Here is a 15,874-nt window from a genome sequence, read left to right as displayed (position 1 = left end):
GAGACGTCATCTACTAACAAACGACCAATTCTCATCAGTTGCATATAAATGACACGCAGTGTTGCAATATCGTGTAATACGTAAACCAAAGATACATTCTGCGCGAATACAATATGCGTATTTTTGTGTGCATAGCGTGCGTGCATATTTTACAGCACTTTGTCCTATTGTACCCTAAACCTAACCCTACTATTTGAATGATTTCAGTGTTTCCTCTTCATGTATGTTTCAAAATGGCTGCTCTCCACCAAGGTGCACGGAAACATTGGCGTATCATATGCACACACAATCCATCTTTACGCTGCGTGTTATTTACACGCAGAACGATGTGCACGGATAGAACAAAGACATTGCGTTTGATATTTATTCATTTATCTAGGAGGTTGTACATTGAATTCTTGCTGATGGCAAGGAATATTTATTCGAGCAACATTAGCTTATGACACACTAGTGTCATTCTCCTGCATATTGTTTGTGACTGGAGAAAATGACCACTTAGCACCCAGAGAAAGTCTCAGCATGTTTAAAGAGACACTTGATAGTCGTTTCAGATGATTTCAGGTTGATGTCTGTGTATATTTTGATAATAAAGGTTACCTGTTTAACAGCCATTAGAGTTCCAGTTCCCACATCCTGAGCCTGATAACATGAAGAGAAGGCACCCAGGCCAATCTGCTGACCCTTCAGCCACTCCACACCCTCCTTATATGGCTGCTTTGCTTTGGTATGACCAGGAAGAGTCTCTGGCGTCTATCCAGGACCAAAGCAAAAAGGTAAAAAAGAACAACATGTTTAACAACTCTCTCTTCCAATCCAAGCGTATGTATGTTATTAGTCTGCAGTCATCGGAGGCGTCGTGAACTTACATCCACCTGAATAATGATCACGTCCTCTCCTTTCTCCACCTGTAACTGCGGGATAACGGGCAGAGCATCCTGTGACTCCGACATTGCCATGACAACAGCCAGGGCCTCCTCCTCTTCCGCTTCCATCTTCTCCTTGCACTTATTGTTCTGGGTCACATCCTCGCTGTATGCGTCATCGACGGCACTTACTTGCTCAGTCGACAGCACGGCCACTTCCGACTGGAAGGTGACCGTGGCATCGGCGGCGGGCATGGAGGCTTCTAACAGGTCCTCCATGCTGGAATTGAGCTCGGCCGAAGCGTCGAGGCCGCAGAATTTCTCCTCCACAGGAGTGAAAACGGCATCCTTGCTGGGGATAAAAGCAGACACTCCACAGCGGCCCGGATCCTCCTGAAGGTCCAGTCTCATGTTGCTCTTTGAGGCAGTACTTAAAGCTTTAGCTCCGTCAGATTTTGAAGCCGGTCGAGACGGTTTGGGCCAGTGGATCTGATTCGAGGGCAGGGGCCGAGCTTGGGAAAACTGAGGTGTTGGCATCTTCTCCGGGTCCTTACCGATACACCCAGCTCCTCCCATTCCCATCTGCAGAAGCGACTTACGTTGGGTTCCTGGAGAGGACTGGGCGAGTTTGCTGGCCATGAAGTTATGTGGCAGGGCTTTGGGGCTGTCTGGAGGGAAGGCGGAGGCCGTGGACACAGAGGGAAGGCTGGGAGGTTGACTGGATGACGGGGAATTCAAACATTGACTACGGGGTCTGTTACGGGCCTGAACGGGGGGCTTTGCAAATTCGACAGTGCTTGTGGCAATGGTTGAGAGTCTCTCCGTCACATCGTTCACAGGATTCGAACTGGCTTGACCCGGACACGGCACCTTGGCAGAGGTCTGCTGCAGGCCGTGGGTGGGAGAGTTTCTTTCAGTAGTGCACGGGGAGTTATGAGGGGCTGTTGGTTCCAGGAAGGCTTCCGAGTGCAAACCGCTCCCACTCTGGAGCTCTTCCACACCCATGTGGATGGCGTCAATGATGTCCATCTCCTCAGCGATGGCCAAGAGACGACGACGCATGCGGGCGTAGTGAGTTGAGCTGGTGACGTTGAGCATGTCCAGTAGCTTAACAAAGATGTGAGGGACGCGAGTCACCATGCGTGCAGCGCTCAGGAAGATGCGGCGGGAAAGCTTACCCACCATGGAGTGAGAGTTATCAATGGACTGCAGTGCAAAACGGAGAAGAGGCAGCAGCTTCTGGTACCTGAAACATCAAATGTTTTAAATGTTTCCAAATCTAAACAGTAAGTGAATTTTCAGCAGCAAGACAAGTCTAACGACCAGAGCTTGAAGCTGTAACGTTATGATATATTTCTGTACCTTTCCACAACATTTTGAGCCTGGTTGCAATCTCCACCTGACACGATATGAGGGTAGAATTCAGCAGGAAACTCCAGTAAGAGCCTGTCGATCAGACACAGTCTTCCCAGCAGCGCCTGCCAGTTACTGGCCTCCGTTTTAGATCCCAGGATGCAGTTCAGCACATAATCCACTCCACTAATGCCAATAGAGCCTGAGACACATTCAGTCACGTTTAACATGTTTGATAGGTCTGTCATCATTCACCCACCCTCATGCGCAATAAATATGTTTTAAATGTTGGCCTGTTAAACAATTAATCGCGAATAATCGTGTAATACATCTCAATAAAATGGAAGGAAGGAGGAGGGAACCGGCAGACATTAAACACAAAATTTTAATATAAATAATAACAGCCGGCGGCCCCTCACGGACGACCGCCGGCGAAATAACATAACAAATATAAATACAAACGTAAAACAAGTTCGGGCCCGGTTCTCTCTCTTCGACGGTCCGGTCGCTCGTTCCTTTTATGCTCCCAGTCTCCTACGTGATTCGAGGCCGGTGTGCGCACAGCTGGCGCTAATTCACAATTACTCACCGGACTCGAACCACGGTCTCGCCCCGCCTACTCTACTACAAATCGCATCCAGAATAGAAGTTTGTTTACACATAATGTTTCCTAAATAAAGTGTTTATAAATACAAAATAAATCTGCGCAGTGCAGAGACATATAGTTGCAGTGCAGAGCATATATTATGTAAACGCAAAGTTTTGGATGCGATTAATTGCGATTAATCGTTGAACAGCCCTTGGACACAAAATATTGTTTTGAATTCCTCTATTAGCTCATTTGTAACAAATGCAGACCTTCCGCTGCATTTAGTTTCCTGTCGGGTTTTAAGCCAAGACACAAAGTTCAAACGAGATGAACATGCAAATTTAGTTTAATTTGTTTTCATTTTTTTGCTTTATGTTAAACTGTGTGGGTCATGTTGACTCGCAGTATCCAGTTGATCGCGTGTTATTAGCCGTTGCTATCAGGAAATCAGACCTAGAAATGTCACGACTGGACAATCAGAATTAAGTATTCCAGAGAGCCATGTAATATGGTCATATAACGGTTGTGATAAAGCATGAAAATACTGCTCACTTCATATACTACGGGTTAGGGTGGGAACCTAGTATATGTAAAGAAAGTCATACAGGCGTGTGATGACAGGAGGGTGAGAAAATAGTGACAGAAGTTTCATCTTTATGTAAACATACCTGCTTTAAGGATTTCTCTGCCCACAGCGAGTTCACCCATCTGACCCTTACACAGCTCCAGTAGAGTGGACACAGACAGCTGACTCGTACGACTAGAAAACACATACTGTACAGTCAGAAAATACAGTATTCACCATACCTCTGCTTCCATAATGTAAGATTAATAACTGTCAGGTGGGCAAATTCTCTTCACTTACAAATTGTTCACAAAACAAGGAATGTGTAAGGAACTTTTAAACAAAGTTTAATTGGACATGAGGCATTGTTAATCTGTGTTGGTACAGTGCATGTCCACTAGGGGGCTTGTGGTACATTCAGTCTGAGTTCTACCTGTTTGCATCGGCACATTTCACCAGTATGGTTTCTACTACGGGCCGCAGTAGCTGCTGCAGTTGAGTCCGCTCTGTCATGGAGTGACAGGGGGTGTAGACCAGCATCGCTCTCAGGGTTTTCTGAAACACAGTGCAGACAAAACACGTCTGAATAAAGAATAAACATCACCGGCACATTCAGGACTGCGAGTTGCAAGTTTACGCTTCAGAAAGTCACGGCTTTAGCACCGGTCCTACCAGCGGCTTTATGTTTGGCTTAAGGACCAAATGTTTATTCTGGAATCACATGACTGTTTTATTACCATAACGTGCTGTAAAGCTGCGTTCTGATAAAGCCACACGACTGAAACCGATGGGTTGTTGTGTGGTTGCCACAAATCATCAAATCATTCTTCTAAGGTCAACCAACATTTAGTTTGAATTCTTAAAAACATTGAAAGTTAAAAAAAGATTTGAAAAAAGGTTACAAACACACAACCTGTTTATCTATCATGGACATCTGTCACATTTTGGCTCTTCCACAAAGTAACAGATGAATTTCAACATTTCAAAATTGGCAACAAGAGACATTTACATGTTGTCTCCTCTGGTTCATTTTAACGTGCGTGTTTGTGGGAGTGTGTGTATAAGTGTGTGTGTGTCTCTCGGGCAGTATTGGGGAGTGGTGACTGACAGAGCATTGCACTGGAGCTCTGCCCAGCGCAGACTGACCCGACACACATTCCCCTCCTGACCCAACACTACACACACACACACTGTACCGCCTACACACTCACAACACTAAAGACTCACGTATTCACTCCATCTTCTTCAGACGAAAAACACACAAAAACTCTATCTATTCAGACATGATATCAGCCAAACTATACAATTTCAGTTGTTTTACGGAAAACTCTTTATCGTGTCTCTGAAACCGTTCATCTGTAACATTTCTAACTCACAGTAACGGCTCGCTTTCTTATGGCGTGTACGCTGGAATACAGCAGAACTGAGTTGAGCTGGAAAGCCCCGATCAGACAAAACTCTTGTTGTTTTCATAAAGGAGACTCACTGGGAAAGACAACGCCCGAGGGATAGACAGCGTCCCACAAGTCCTAGCAGCATGAACAATTGTTTTTGTAAACAGGAGAAATAGGTTAACACAAAAAGAATAGGTTTTCTTTCCGGCCTCGGTCAGAAGATCACGACTGCTCCCGGTTTCCTGCTTAAAAGAGAACTTTAAAACCAGCCGGCGAGGATTGTTGCTCTTTGGAACTTTGGCACGCTTTAGATAACAGATAACCTCCAACTAAAGTCAATGAAGCAAAAAAACTGACTGTTTTACTACTGTTGTTATTGGGCCTTATTACGTCTCAAACAGTGGTGATGGAATTTTTTTTTTTTATATAAATCAAACTGCAGTTGGTTTGTTTTGATTTAAGCCACAAAAACTCAAAAACATATACAGCTAACTTACACAATAAAATCATGATAGCATAATAAAAACATGATTTTTTTGGAAAAATCTCATTTTGGAACCAAACTCTTCATTTATGCCCAGCAGAGCCATTGAAAACTTACTATCCATATTTTATTTTGGTGTTATGATGTGATGTGATGTGGGGAAAGTCCACTAAATAAACTTAATCACACGGCATCCTGGAGGAATAACCTTCTATTAAAGTTGTTCCTGAGAGTTCTGAGCTGACTTCTGATGTATTTGTGCATAGCTTACATCTGCAAGGCATCATACATTGATTTGAATCAATTATTGTAGAAACATATTTCTGTTAACTTTACAACTTCACTTATTTTGAAGTTTGAAAAAGAAAGTTGAATTAACTTGAAAAGAAAGCCATGCAACATGACAGCCAGAACAGACAGATTTCATCTATACGGCTTTTTAGACCCAAATGTAACTTCTGGTAGACCTCCATAAAGATAGAATTAATAACTGATGAGTAGTTAATTGAATTTTGATACAATTCCAATTCTCGGTATTAATAAACCATTAACTATGACTTTTGCCTCAGTAAACTACAAATTTGTTGCTTATTAATAGTAAGTAAGGTAGTTGTTAGGTTTAGGTATTGGGTAGGAGTAGGGAAGTAGAATATGGTCATGTTAAATATGTGCTTTAGAAGTACTATTATAAAACGGTCAGTACTGGTCCTTGATTCTGATCTAAGCTGTTATAAAATATCGCTGACCTGATTACATAGCCTAAATATCATTTGATTTACTTTATTTTATGAAACCATGCTACGTATATGGAATAACCGTTTTATAAAAGCAATAAGCTTCAAGAATCAGTGGTGTACAGTGCATTTTATAACAGCTGAGGGTGTTTTAATGACTCAATGTCACGGCGCCCTGAGTAACTCACTGATTCTTTGGGCCTATTGCTTTAATAAACAGCCAATATGCTAAAAATAGACATGCTAATAAGCAACTAGTTAATAGGGGGGATTGGTCACTGTACTAAAGTGTTACCAAAATCTGTTATAGAGGATTTATATTAAAATATCAGTGTTGAAAACGGTCTCCTTAACACAAATGTGTTTTTTTTCTTTTCTTTCACATATACTGCTCAAATGTATAGAATATCTTGACAAAAAATGTTTCTCATGTTCTTTAAAATCTTTTAATCTGAAGGTGTGATTTTCAATGTTTGAAATCACTTTTGCAGACAAAAATGTAATTATGCCAACGTATTAATTAATTTTATTAGAAAACCTAATAACCTTTTTAAAAATATATATATTTTTGAAACAGATTATTTGGACCAAATAATAAATCAGACTATTCAAAGCGTGACTACGGTTGTGATGGGTTTACGTGATTCAAAACTATCTTTCGTGGTTAAGCTTCAAACAGAGATGGCGACATAGAGGCGAAAATGTACAGGTTGCCACTTTAATCGGCCATGTTCTTGGTTATTTGGCAAGAAAATGCTGTGCATTCATTTGTGCTTTTGTGGGGGGTCATTACATTTTGAAGGATAAACTACATTATAGCTACAACACTGTCAGTATTTATGAAGTGAACTACGTATTGAGTTATTGGTAGTGCTTCATATTTATTCTTATTCTTTTAGTCTGAATCGAACTGGGCTGAATGTGCTGTCACTCTCAATCGTGTGACCAGTATGAAAGCTGTCACACGCCGTGAGATCTTCATGTGACACACAACTGAAGCACGCACATGACAAAAGTGCTGAGGCATGACCAACTGCAGTCAAGTGAGTTTGCATGTGATAATAGCACCTTCAAGCTAGATTTCAGTTTTACAGTTAAAAATCACGTAAACAGTTCTATAAACCTGCTTTCCACAGTGCACACCTCTAAACGAATCCAACCGAACTCAACTCAATTCACTTTTTTAATAAACAGTTGACAGACATTCTGCCAAACAAGCAACTAACAAGAAACACAATGTGTCCAGCATCCCAACAAAGCACAACTTTATGCAAATGTGGATTAGTTTTTGTAAGATATCCTGTATTTCACGCTCTTGGCACAAACAGATGCACAAGCTAATTCTTTTTTGTTAAACTGCTGGATTACACAACACTATATCAAGCTGTTATTAGAGTTGAGAGCTCACCAGTGCTGCGACGTAGACTTTGTAGACGGGGTCTGCGCAGACCATAGAGAGCACACTACAACAGCACTCCACCAACACATCTCCAGACACGTCTCCAGTGGCTGTGCCCACTCCCGAGCTGGCAGACGCCCCGGCCACAGAGCGCTCGCCGTTAGCCAGCAGGAGAGCACCGCTCACGTCATGTGACAGTCGCCGGAGAGCCATCTCTCTGATGTTCCAGTTCCGGGAAAACAGACAGCCCACCAGCTCCAAACCAAAGACCTGCACCCAAGACGAAGAGGAGAGAAAACGCTGTTTAATCCATTAAAAGATGGGGGTTATGGCTAACATTTAGTTCAGGCTCTTAAAATTAAAGGTGCTTTAAAGGTTCTTCTTAAAAGAACCATCTCTTTTTTGCTTTTTTACAAGATGGTAAAGGTTCTTTATGGAACCAAAAAGTTTTTCTATGGCATGGAAGAACCTTTTGAAGTGTAACGCACCTTGATCCAGGGTTCGGCGAGTTCAGCGTATGTCTGAGGGATGTGCTGTGCTCCATACTGTGGAAGAGAGAAATCGGCGTCCTGAAGCGCTCTCGGGCTCTCGGCGTGTACGGATGAAGAAGAGGACGATGGGGTTGTTTGGCTTTGAGAGCGACTCGTGCTGTCCACAGTAGATGATGGCTCATAACTAAACGCACACAGACACAGAGATCGAATCGAGTATTAATATGAAACATATGTTGGTTGATCCGACAGAAGCATAACATCTTCATCGGTTTCAGAATGCACTCGCTATAACCCAATTAAAAAGGCGACAGAGAAAAATAATGCTTTGCATCTAAAACGATGACGCTTGGTCCTGTCTGAATGGGTAACCGCTCAAACATCTTGCCGTCTTGCCAAACGCAGAGAATGCTTCTCATTTCTCGAAGAAAAACTGTGTTTGGTTTCTGCCTTCATCGCGTGTGGGGTGAATCGTTGGCTGGAAACTCCGCTAGCATGTCAGTTTGGGACAGACACACAAAACACGGCTGGTGCCGGGCTGTCTCGCTCACCTAACCACCAGAGGAGAGCTCAGCATCAGACACATCCTACACTGACCTTGCTTTCACCTCGCCTCATCAACTCTTAACAGTAAACACAAACATGAAATATTGTCCCTGAAAAAAGCAGGATTTAGCTGTAGTGTGACGGCGGCTTGGAGCTGGGCTTCTGCCATCTTGATGAATGTGAGGAGGTTTGTTGCCGGCAGTGTTTTTTTACTGTGCTTGGACTTGTTGGGTCTTATTAGACCCGATATGATCAAGAGGGGCACATTTGTCTTGATGATTTATCTCATGAACACTTTTCCTATGAGTTTGCTAACCACTGAAACAACTCTTTTAACATTTAAACTCTCTTATGTCCACTACACACAGCTGCTTCCTGCACTTCAAACAGAAACAATAACACGCCAGGGGATGATCAACTACACACCAAAAAAGAATGAAAAAGCTTTCATATGAGGATGGCTTGGTTTATAGAATACAGATGATAAAAAAAACATCATGAAAATCATTAACACACCATCTCCTTCAACAGCTAAAGCAACATTTACACCTGTTAAAAAGTGATCAGTTGACATGCGATTATTCATTACTGTAGGTTTTAAGTGAAAAAATATAAAAATTTCATATTTTAGATATGTCACACGGACATACTCTGAAATACCAAAAGTGCGTTGTTTATCATTTCAATAGTCTAATCGTCCAATGCAGAAAATAGAAACAGCTGAATATGATCAACAGGAACAAACGATCGGTTGTAGAAACTTACCTGTAAAAATCATGAGATTTCCACTTGGCTCTGCACAGAGGGCAGATTAAAGAATCGTGATTTCTCCGGCACTCCTCTGCCCCTAAAACACACACAACACATAAGACATGAGCAACTGTCAGGGTGAACTTATCTCATCATAAGCCTTTCATGAATCTGTAAACTAAATATGACACCCATACAGTGTGTAATGTCATAAAGAGCTGGTCCAGACGCACTTCTGATTTATTTTTGTTTATTTCACTATTATTAGTTTTAACCTACTCTTGCATTTTACAAATCTTTAAAACATGTAACGTTTGTGTAATTTTGAACAATGAAAAAGAAAGTTCTTCTAGACCCGTGCGGACCAGCTATGTTGACATCTTCCGAAAGAGGTCTATGATGACAAAAGTGAATGGGTGCAAATTTTGGACACACATTAAAAGTAAATAAATGAGAAGTCAATGCTATTTATGTGATAAATCTTCTCACAATAAAAGATAAGTTCAGGTTGGAGCTGTCAAAATAATTCATCGCAATTAATCGCATTCAGAATAAAAGTTTGTGATTACATAACTTATGTCTGTGTGCTGTGCACAATGATTTTGTATTTCTAAATGCATTCACATACATATATATAAGTTTGGGAAATATTTACATGTATTTATTTAAATCTACTAATAATTTAACTTGTATATAAATGTTTATTATTATTCGTAAATAAATGCATGCATGTGAATGTATTTATAAATACAAAATGAATACGCACAGTGCACAGACATATGAAGAGTTTGGTTCCAAAATAACGAACTCAAAAATTTCCCAAATCATGTTTTTTTTATTGTGCATTCCAATCAATATGAATCAAACTGCAGTTTGTTTGTTTTGATATTAGCCATAATACCTGAAAAAATACAGCAAACTAACAGAATAAAACACAATAAAAATCATAATATAAAAAAACATGTTTTTTTTTTATTTACGGATTTGTGTCGTTTTGGAAAAAAACTCTTCATATATTATGTAAACACAAACTTTTATTCTGGATGAGATTCATCGTTTGACAGCCCTTGTTCAGATGTTTGAGTTGTAAAGCCTATACTCCCCTGCCACCTCTTTTCTATAAGACAATCAGGTCTGGAAGCACAAAAATGTGGGCGAATCTGAGATATGAGCAGGAATATTGTGAGAACACTTACATATGGACATGCAGTGATGGTGGAGTTTATTTCTGCAGCCCTCCTCACATATAGTCAGACTCTCTTCATCCAGCATGTCCAGCAGACAGATGGGACACATCTGTTCCTCCTCATCCTTCACACTGGACACACCAATACACACAAGCCATTGAAAAGAGATCTATCTTGTAGTTAAACCATCGCACTACAACATCTGAGCTTGCCATGACACTCTATTTTAAGCTTAAATACACTTGACACTTTAATAAGCTTTGATTCTTCATGCTGTTATTTGTCTTTTGGGAATCATCATCATCATCATCACAGACCTGCTTTCATTGCTGGATGGGGAGGTGCTGGAGGTACACGACGTGTGCGAGTTGGACATCCGTGACACAAACTTCTGGATGGTGCTACGAGAGGGTGCTTTGATGCGCGAGCTGCGGCGACTGTGATACTTCTGAAACAAGCTCTCCACCTGAATGAAAAGCAAACATGGAAGGCAAGCGTGAGGATTTTCACGGTGACGTGAAGAGTTCTAGCTGTGAGTTTTGGCTACATCACAGCCACCTCACCTCAAAGTTCTTGAGGGTCTTTCTCCAGAGCAGAGGATCAGACGGCTCCAGCTGGAAGACGCGGAGCATGACGAAGAGCACGTGGATGCAGAACGTTCCTCTGCCGCAGCTGCACGTCTGAAAACAAACACACATGAGGAAAATTACTCCAGGTTGTGCGTTCACTTCAAAACACGCCAAAGTCTCCATTAACGTACCTGCGGACCGATGAACACCCGGAATTTGTTATCAGGACTGTCTCCACCAATCAGAAAGGAATTCGGCCCGATTTGCTGCAGCAGGTAGAGACGGGCCCTCATGACCTTGTTGACCCTGCGGTTGGTCTCCTCCGGACTGTATGGAGAAAATCCATCAGGGGAGGGGGCTCTCCGAGGGGGCGTCACCCTTCCGCTCTGGAGGACACATTCAGACACACGTCAGCTCTATCAAAGCACACAAAACTCACGGCACTGCAGACGGCCGACATACTCACAGGCACCGGAGACGCCCTCCGTCTGCGCACACCAGGAGAATCAGGCTTTCCTGCGTTCTTAGTGGACGAGGAGGAGGAGGAAGAGGAAGGGCCAGGAGAAGGGCTACGATGAGCTTTGCTCTGAGACGATGACGAGCTTTGACTGTCGCTTCTGGACTCAGTGCCGTCTGCTCTCAAAGGAATGGGCTTCACTACCTGACACGAGATAACACGAATATAATGACACTTGTGACAAGAAATCATTTCTGTGCTCTTTTACATAACATAGCAACAAATAATGTGTACAGAACCAGAAAATGCAATTAAAATTTCCTAAAAATGCAATACTTGATTAAAAAACAGCAGTGAGAATGACACATGTGTGTGTGCAGAATGAGGCGTCGTACCATCGGCCCTCTCCTGCTACGTCTCTCCAGCCATTCGCTTTTCCAGGTGGGCATACAGGTGGCCTTGAGCTTCTCTCGGATCAAGCGCTCTTCAGGCCGGTCCTCCATCTTCTGTAGCCCACGCAGGGTCTCCCTGCTGTCCATGTCCCGGCTGCAGAAGGACAAGAAAACGCCAGACACACACGTGTAAAGTCATTATTCTTTCCCGCTCAAAAATGCAAACATAAAAGCCTTCGATGGTGTTTTTCACTCACCTACAATTGTCAAACTGTAAAACAAAAACGTTATCTTGTTTTACAGTTACATTCTCTACATTCACAGTATCACTGCTGTCTTTGTCAATGACCAGTTGTGCACTTAATGCAAAAAAATTGACAGTGAGAAATGATTGACACATCTTCATTAAATCAATTTAACGACGATCTCCAATATAATCACACACCCACAAACAGACCATAAATGAGAACAAAATAAAGAAAAATAATGATTTTGACTTTAAAACCAACATTTCATCCATCCAACCTTAACTAAATGGAAATGTGCATCTTTGCAAACTTTGCATATGCTGAATTTAATTTATTTTTCTGAGTGCTGACGACAACCAATTTAAAACGAGAAAGATGTGTGTCCACATGTGGCATTGGGGTTCAGGAGTCTCGTCTTTATGTTTATTGCTATCCCTCCGGCTCTTTTGAGCTGTTGAATAAGAAGCAGTGAGCGCTGTGTCGCAGTGACAAAGCCGGGGCAGGAAAACCAAACTTCCTGTGCGGCCCCAGTCAAACCAGTGAGGAAGTGACTGCGAAAACACAATCGATTCTGCTGAACAATGACTTTCCAAACTTCAAAAAAGGAAATATCAGCAAAAAAAACACCACCATCAAGTGATTCTCAATAAAATACTGTGTTTCTTCCCTTTTCTTATGAACAGTGAAAAGCTGAAGTGAAGACCTGCTCAAAAGCTAATACATCGCCTGATGTATGAATTGATGTTCATTTACTATTCCTCCGAGCGACGTGTTAAATTGTATCATTCTATTGTACTTGCAGTAGATGATGTTCACATGTGCATTGTTTTGTTTTCTGTAGAACTGTCGGGGTTTTGATGTGGTGTTGACTGCATACTTGTTGCATAATGCTGGGTTTGTTTTTGTCTGTAGTTCTTAAAAAAAAGAAACAAAGCCAGTCTGTATACTGAAGCATTGTATTATCTGTGAATGTTCTGAATAAGGACCATCAAGCAAACCGTTTCCAAAAGTACTGCTTCAAGGTTACAATAATATACCATATTTACATTAATATCAACAACATCAGCAAAAAACACTTTAAAGTGTTGTGTAGGTTGAAAAATTAAAACACACATTTTCAACCTTTACAATGCTTTTATTAGCAAGACAAACTCAAACAAATAACATTTGTCAGTGTTTTGGAGGCCATAAATCTAATGATAATCTAATAAATATATGAAAGCAAAATTTGTATTTTTCTGACATCATACAATAATTTAAACTTATAACTTCTTAACTATTTTACGGTCTCGTTCATAAGGTTTGATACGATCTGATTTCACACCAGTGATGTTAAAGGAGCAATGTGGAGATTTTAGCGGTATCTAGCAGAGATGCTTTTTCCTTTCCCGATCCGATGACGTTACGATTCTGAGTAACACCCGATACAGATCCCGATGTTCTTACATTTTTCCTTTTAAAGTAGAAATAAATTGGATTTTTACACAGCCGTTCTTTGATCGTTGGATGCACGCAAACACAATCGCAATACATGTTTTGAATTGCTGTGTTTACTGCAAACTTTGAAAACGTGGATACGCTGATATTTCTTAAATGTAAAAAAAATCAATAAAAGCACAGACAAAGTCTTCAATTGAAGGTTTTTTGTATTTTTTATTTGATTTATAATTTGGAATTAGTTTTCTTTCACAAAGAAACGTGCAGCATTTAATAAATAATAAAAGGGCAGTTGTTAACTCCTAATTTGTCACATCCGTAGTATCTAGTGGTGAGGTTGTGAATGGCAACCAATGGCTCACTCTACCCCTCCCCCCTCCAAGCACTTCGGAGGCTGACACAGAACTAAGATGTCATCACGTGTTTGCTTCTTTGCTAAATGAGATAACATATTTACAAAATGTTCTGTAAAGCAGTTTGTCCGCTACTATCGAAACAACATGACAAATGTTTTTTTACGCAAAAACTTTACAGATTGCAGCTTTAATCAAGGTATTTACTTAACAGAAGCAAACTGTAAAGTCAGTCTCATTTTCTACTCCACAGTCTGTTTGTTATAAACAAAACTCTCGTAGACAATGTTCTGTATGACTCGGCACGCATTAAATGCGACTTGAACGGCGACGCATGCAAGCATGCAAGTAAACAACAGAATACCTTTACTCCCACACTAGAAAAAATTCTCTCAGCAGCCTGAGCCAACCACCACGAAACCGGATAGCAGGAATTCACCATCCTTACTTTGAATGAGAAAGTCAGTGGTGGCCAGCCCCTGCCTCTCAAATAACAGCTATCCCACAGTGCCGTGGGGCAGGAACAAAGAGGCATTGTGGGCTGTGCAGGTGGGACGTGGAAGAGCCAGCAGCTGGGAATCCATTTCAACCCTCCAAGTAAGCCTAGACTGCATCCCACACACACACACACAGGCCCGAAGTTGTGCACACACCCTTTCTCATGGACCGCGGCGCTCTCAACACTCAGGTTACTGCCAACACAACGACAGCGGCTCAGCTGGAGGGGCCAAACTCTCAGACGTTAAATAAAGACTCCAAACACACACTAAAGTAACCAGCACTCGACACAGGTAACCAAACAAGGTGGAGAAACACAATGAAGAGGACACAAACCAACCTTTCCATAAGACAAAAAAAACTAACAGGTAGGCCATGAGAGCACATGACGTGTCGAGAAACTGGTCCACACACATGAAACAAAAAATGTTTCAGTTCACACACAAACACAAGCCCCAAAAAATACGATCCATTCAACTATGATCCTCCAATTTCTTATTTCTTCAGGTATTATTCGCTGTAGGAAACAAACACGTCTGCTTTATAACACTACCTGAACTCACCTGATCACCATAATGACGAAACAGTCGAAACAAGGGTTTAATTAATGTGTGTGAACTTCAAATGACATCAGCTTTAGCAAATTAGTCATAAATAAAATGAACCGTGTAACCATGAAACTAGCAAGTCATTTTGATAGATCACTTCCTGTTCGCTGAGAGAGCGTGGTTTGAGACAGAGCTCCGTCAAACTTTTTCTAAATATATCGTTTATTCCTGTTATTTCTTAATATTTATATTGTAAATTGATAACTCACAGAGGGTTAAACCTATCCTTAAGTGTATCCCATACCAAATATCGTCATATAACGCACAGATAGATTTGTTTTATACGATCATTCGCTATTAGCACTCAGGCTGTTAGCATTCCCAGCCTTTAGTTTCTGAATATTGCCCTTACTGCTTAACTCACTGTTCTCATTATGACACCACTAATGGCTAATGATTCAGATATGTGTTTAACGTTACCTCTGAGTGCAGATGATGAATCTTTCTTCGCACTTCAGTCAGAACTGGAAGTATTGGAGAAGCAGATCCACGATCTACTCGAGAGGCAAACACGTCTGCGAGAACGTAAAACGGCGATGGAAACATCGCAAAGCTGCGGTAAGTGTTCGACGTGATTGTAATACTCCTACCACTTCTACTCCGTGTGTTTCTATGCACAGAGCCCAGGCTTCAAGATCACGACGAGCCGAAATGAACTTCACTCCTGCACCTGCACACACACGGCGGAAGGCGAAATCCAGGACCGGAGCGATGAACTCTCCCCCACCGCCGCGACCGGTCTTCGAGATTTCTACGAGAAATCGCTTTGCCGCCCTCTGCGAGACGAAATCCAACGCTGTGGTCATCGGAGACTCAATCGTCCGGAACGTACGCGCCTCCTTCAATGAAGGTAAGGTGCGCACTCACTGTTTTCCTGGCGCCCGTGTTCTCGATGTGTCTGCGCAGGTAACTGCGATTCTGAAGGAGGATGCAAGAGTAGGAGCCGTAGTTCTGCAC

At 41.7% G+C, this 15,874-nt stretch overlaps 1 protein-coding gene across 1 annotated transcript in view; it reads right to left on the bottom strand.

Moving 5' to 3' along the window:
- Positions 1-15,874, bottom strand: part of map3k1 (mitogen-activated protein kinase kinase kinase 1, E3 ubiquitin protein ligase) — a 48,348-nt gene that overhangs the window by 6,025 nt on the left and 26,449 nt on the right. The window contains exons 2-15 of the mRNA XM_056735998.1: positions 11,777-11,927; positions 11,391-11,585; positions 11,116-11,310; positions 10,919-11,035; positions 10,673-10,821; positions 10,365-10,486; positions 9,184-9,265; positions 7,870-8,056; positions 7,391-7,651; positions 3,804-3,925; positions 3,474-3,565; positions 2,226-2,418; positions 867-2,109; positions 598-750 (exon numbers count right to left, since the gene is read on the bottom strand). Of these exons, the coding sequence (XP_056591976.1) occupies positions 598-750; positions 867-2,109; positions 2,226-2,418; positions 3,474-3,565; positions 3,804-3,925; positions 7,391-7,651; positions 7,870-8,056; positions 9,184-9,265; positions 10,365-10,486; positions 10,673-10,821; positions 10,919-11,035; positions 11,116-11,310; positions 11,391-11,585; positions 11,777-11,927 (3,262 nt within the window). The remainder of the gene's footprint in view (positions 1-597; positions 751-866; positions 2,110-2,225; positions 2,419-3,473; positions 3,566-3,803; positions 3,926-7,390; positions 7,652-7,869; positions 8,057-9,183; positions 9,266-10,364; positions 10,487-10,672; positions 10,822-10,918; positions 11,036-11,115; positions 11,311-11,390; positions 11,586-11,776; positions 11,928-15,874) is intronic.

This window comes from Triplophysa dalaica, chromosome 22 (genome assembly GCF_015846415.1).
Source record: "Triplophysa dalaica isolate WHDGS20190420 chromosome 22, ASM1584641v1, whole genome shotgun sequence".
Classification (NCBI taxonomy): Eukaryota; Metazoa; Chordata; class Actinopteri; order Cypriniformes; family Nemacheilidae; genus Triplophysa; species Triplophysa dalaica.
Note: the sequence above shows the minus strand (reverse complement) of the source record. Positions and strands in the feature narration are given on the sequence as shown.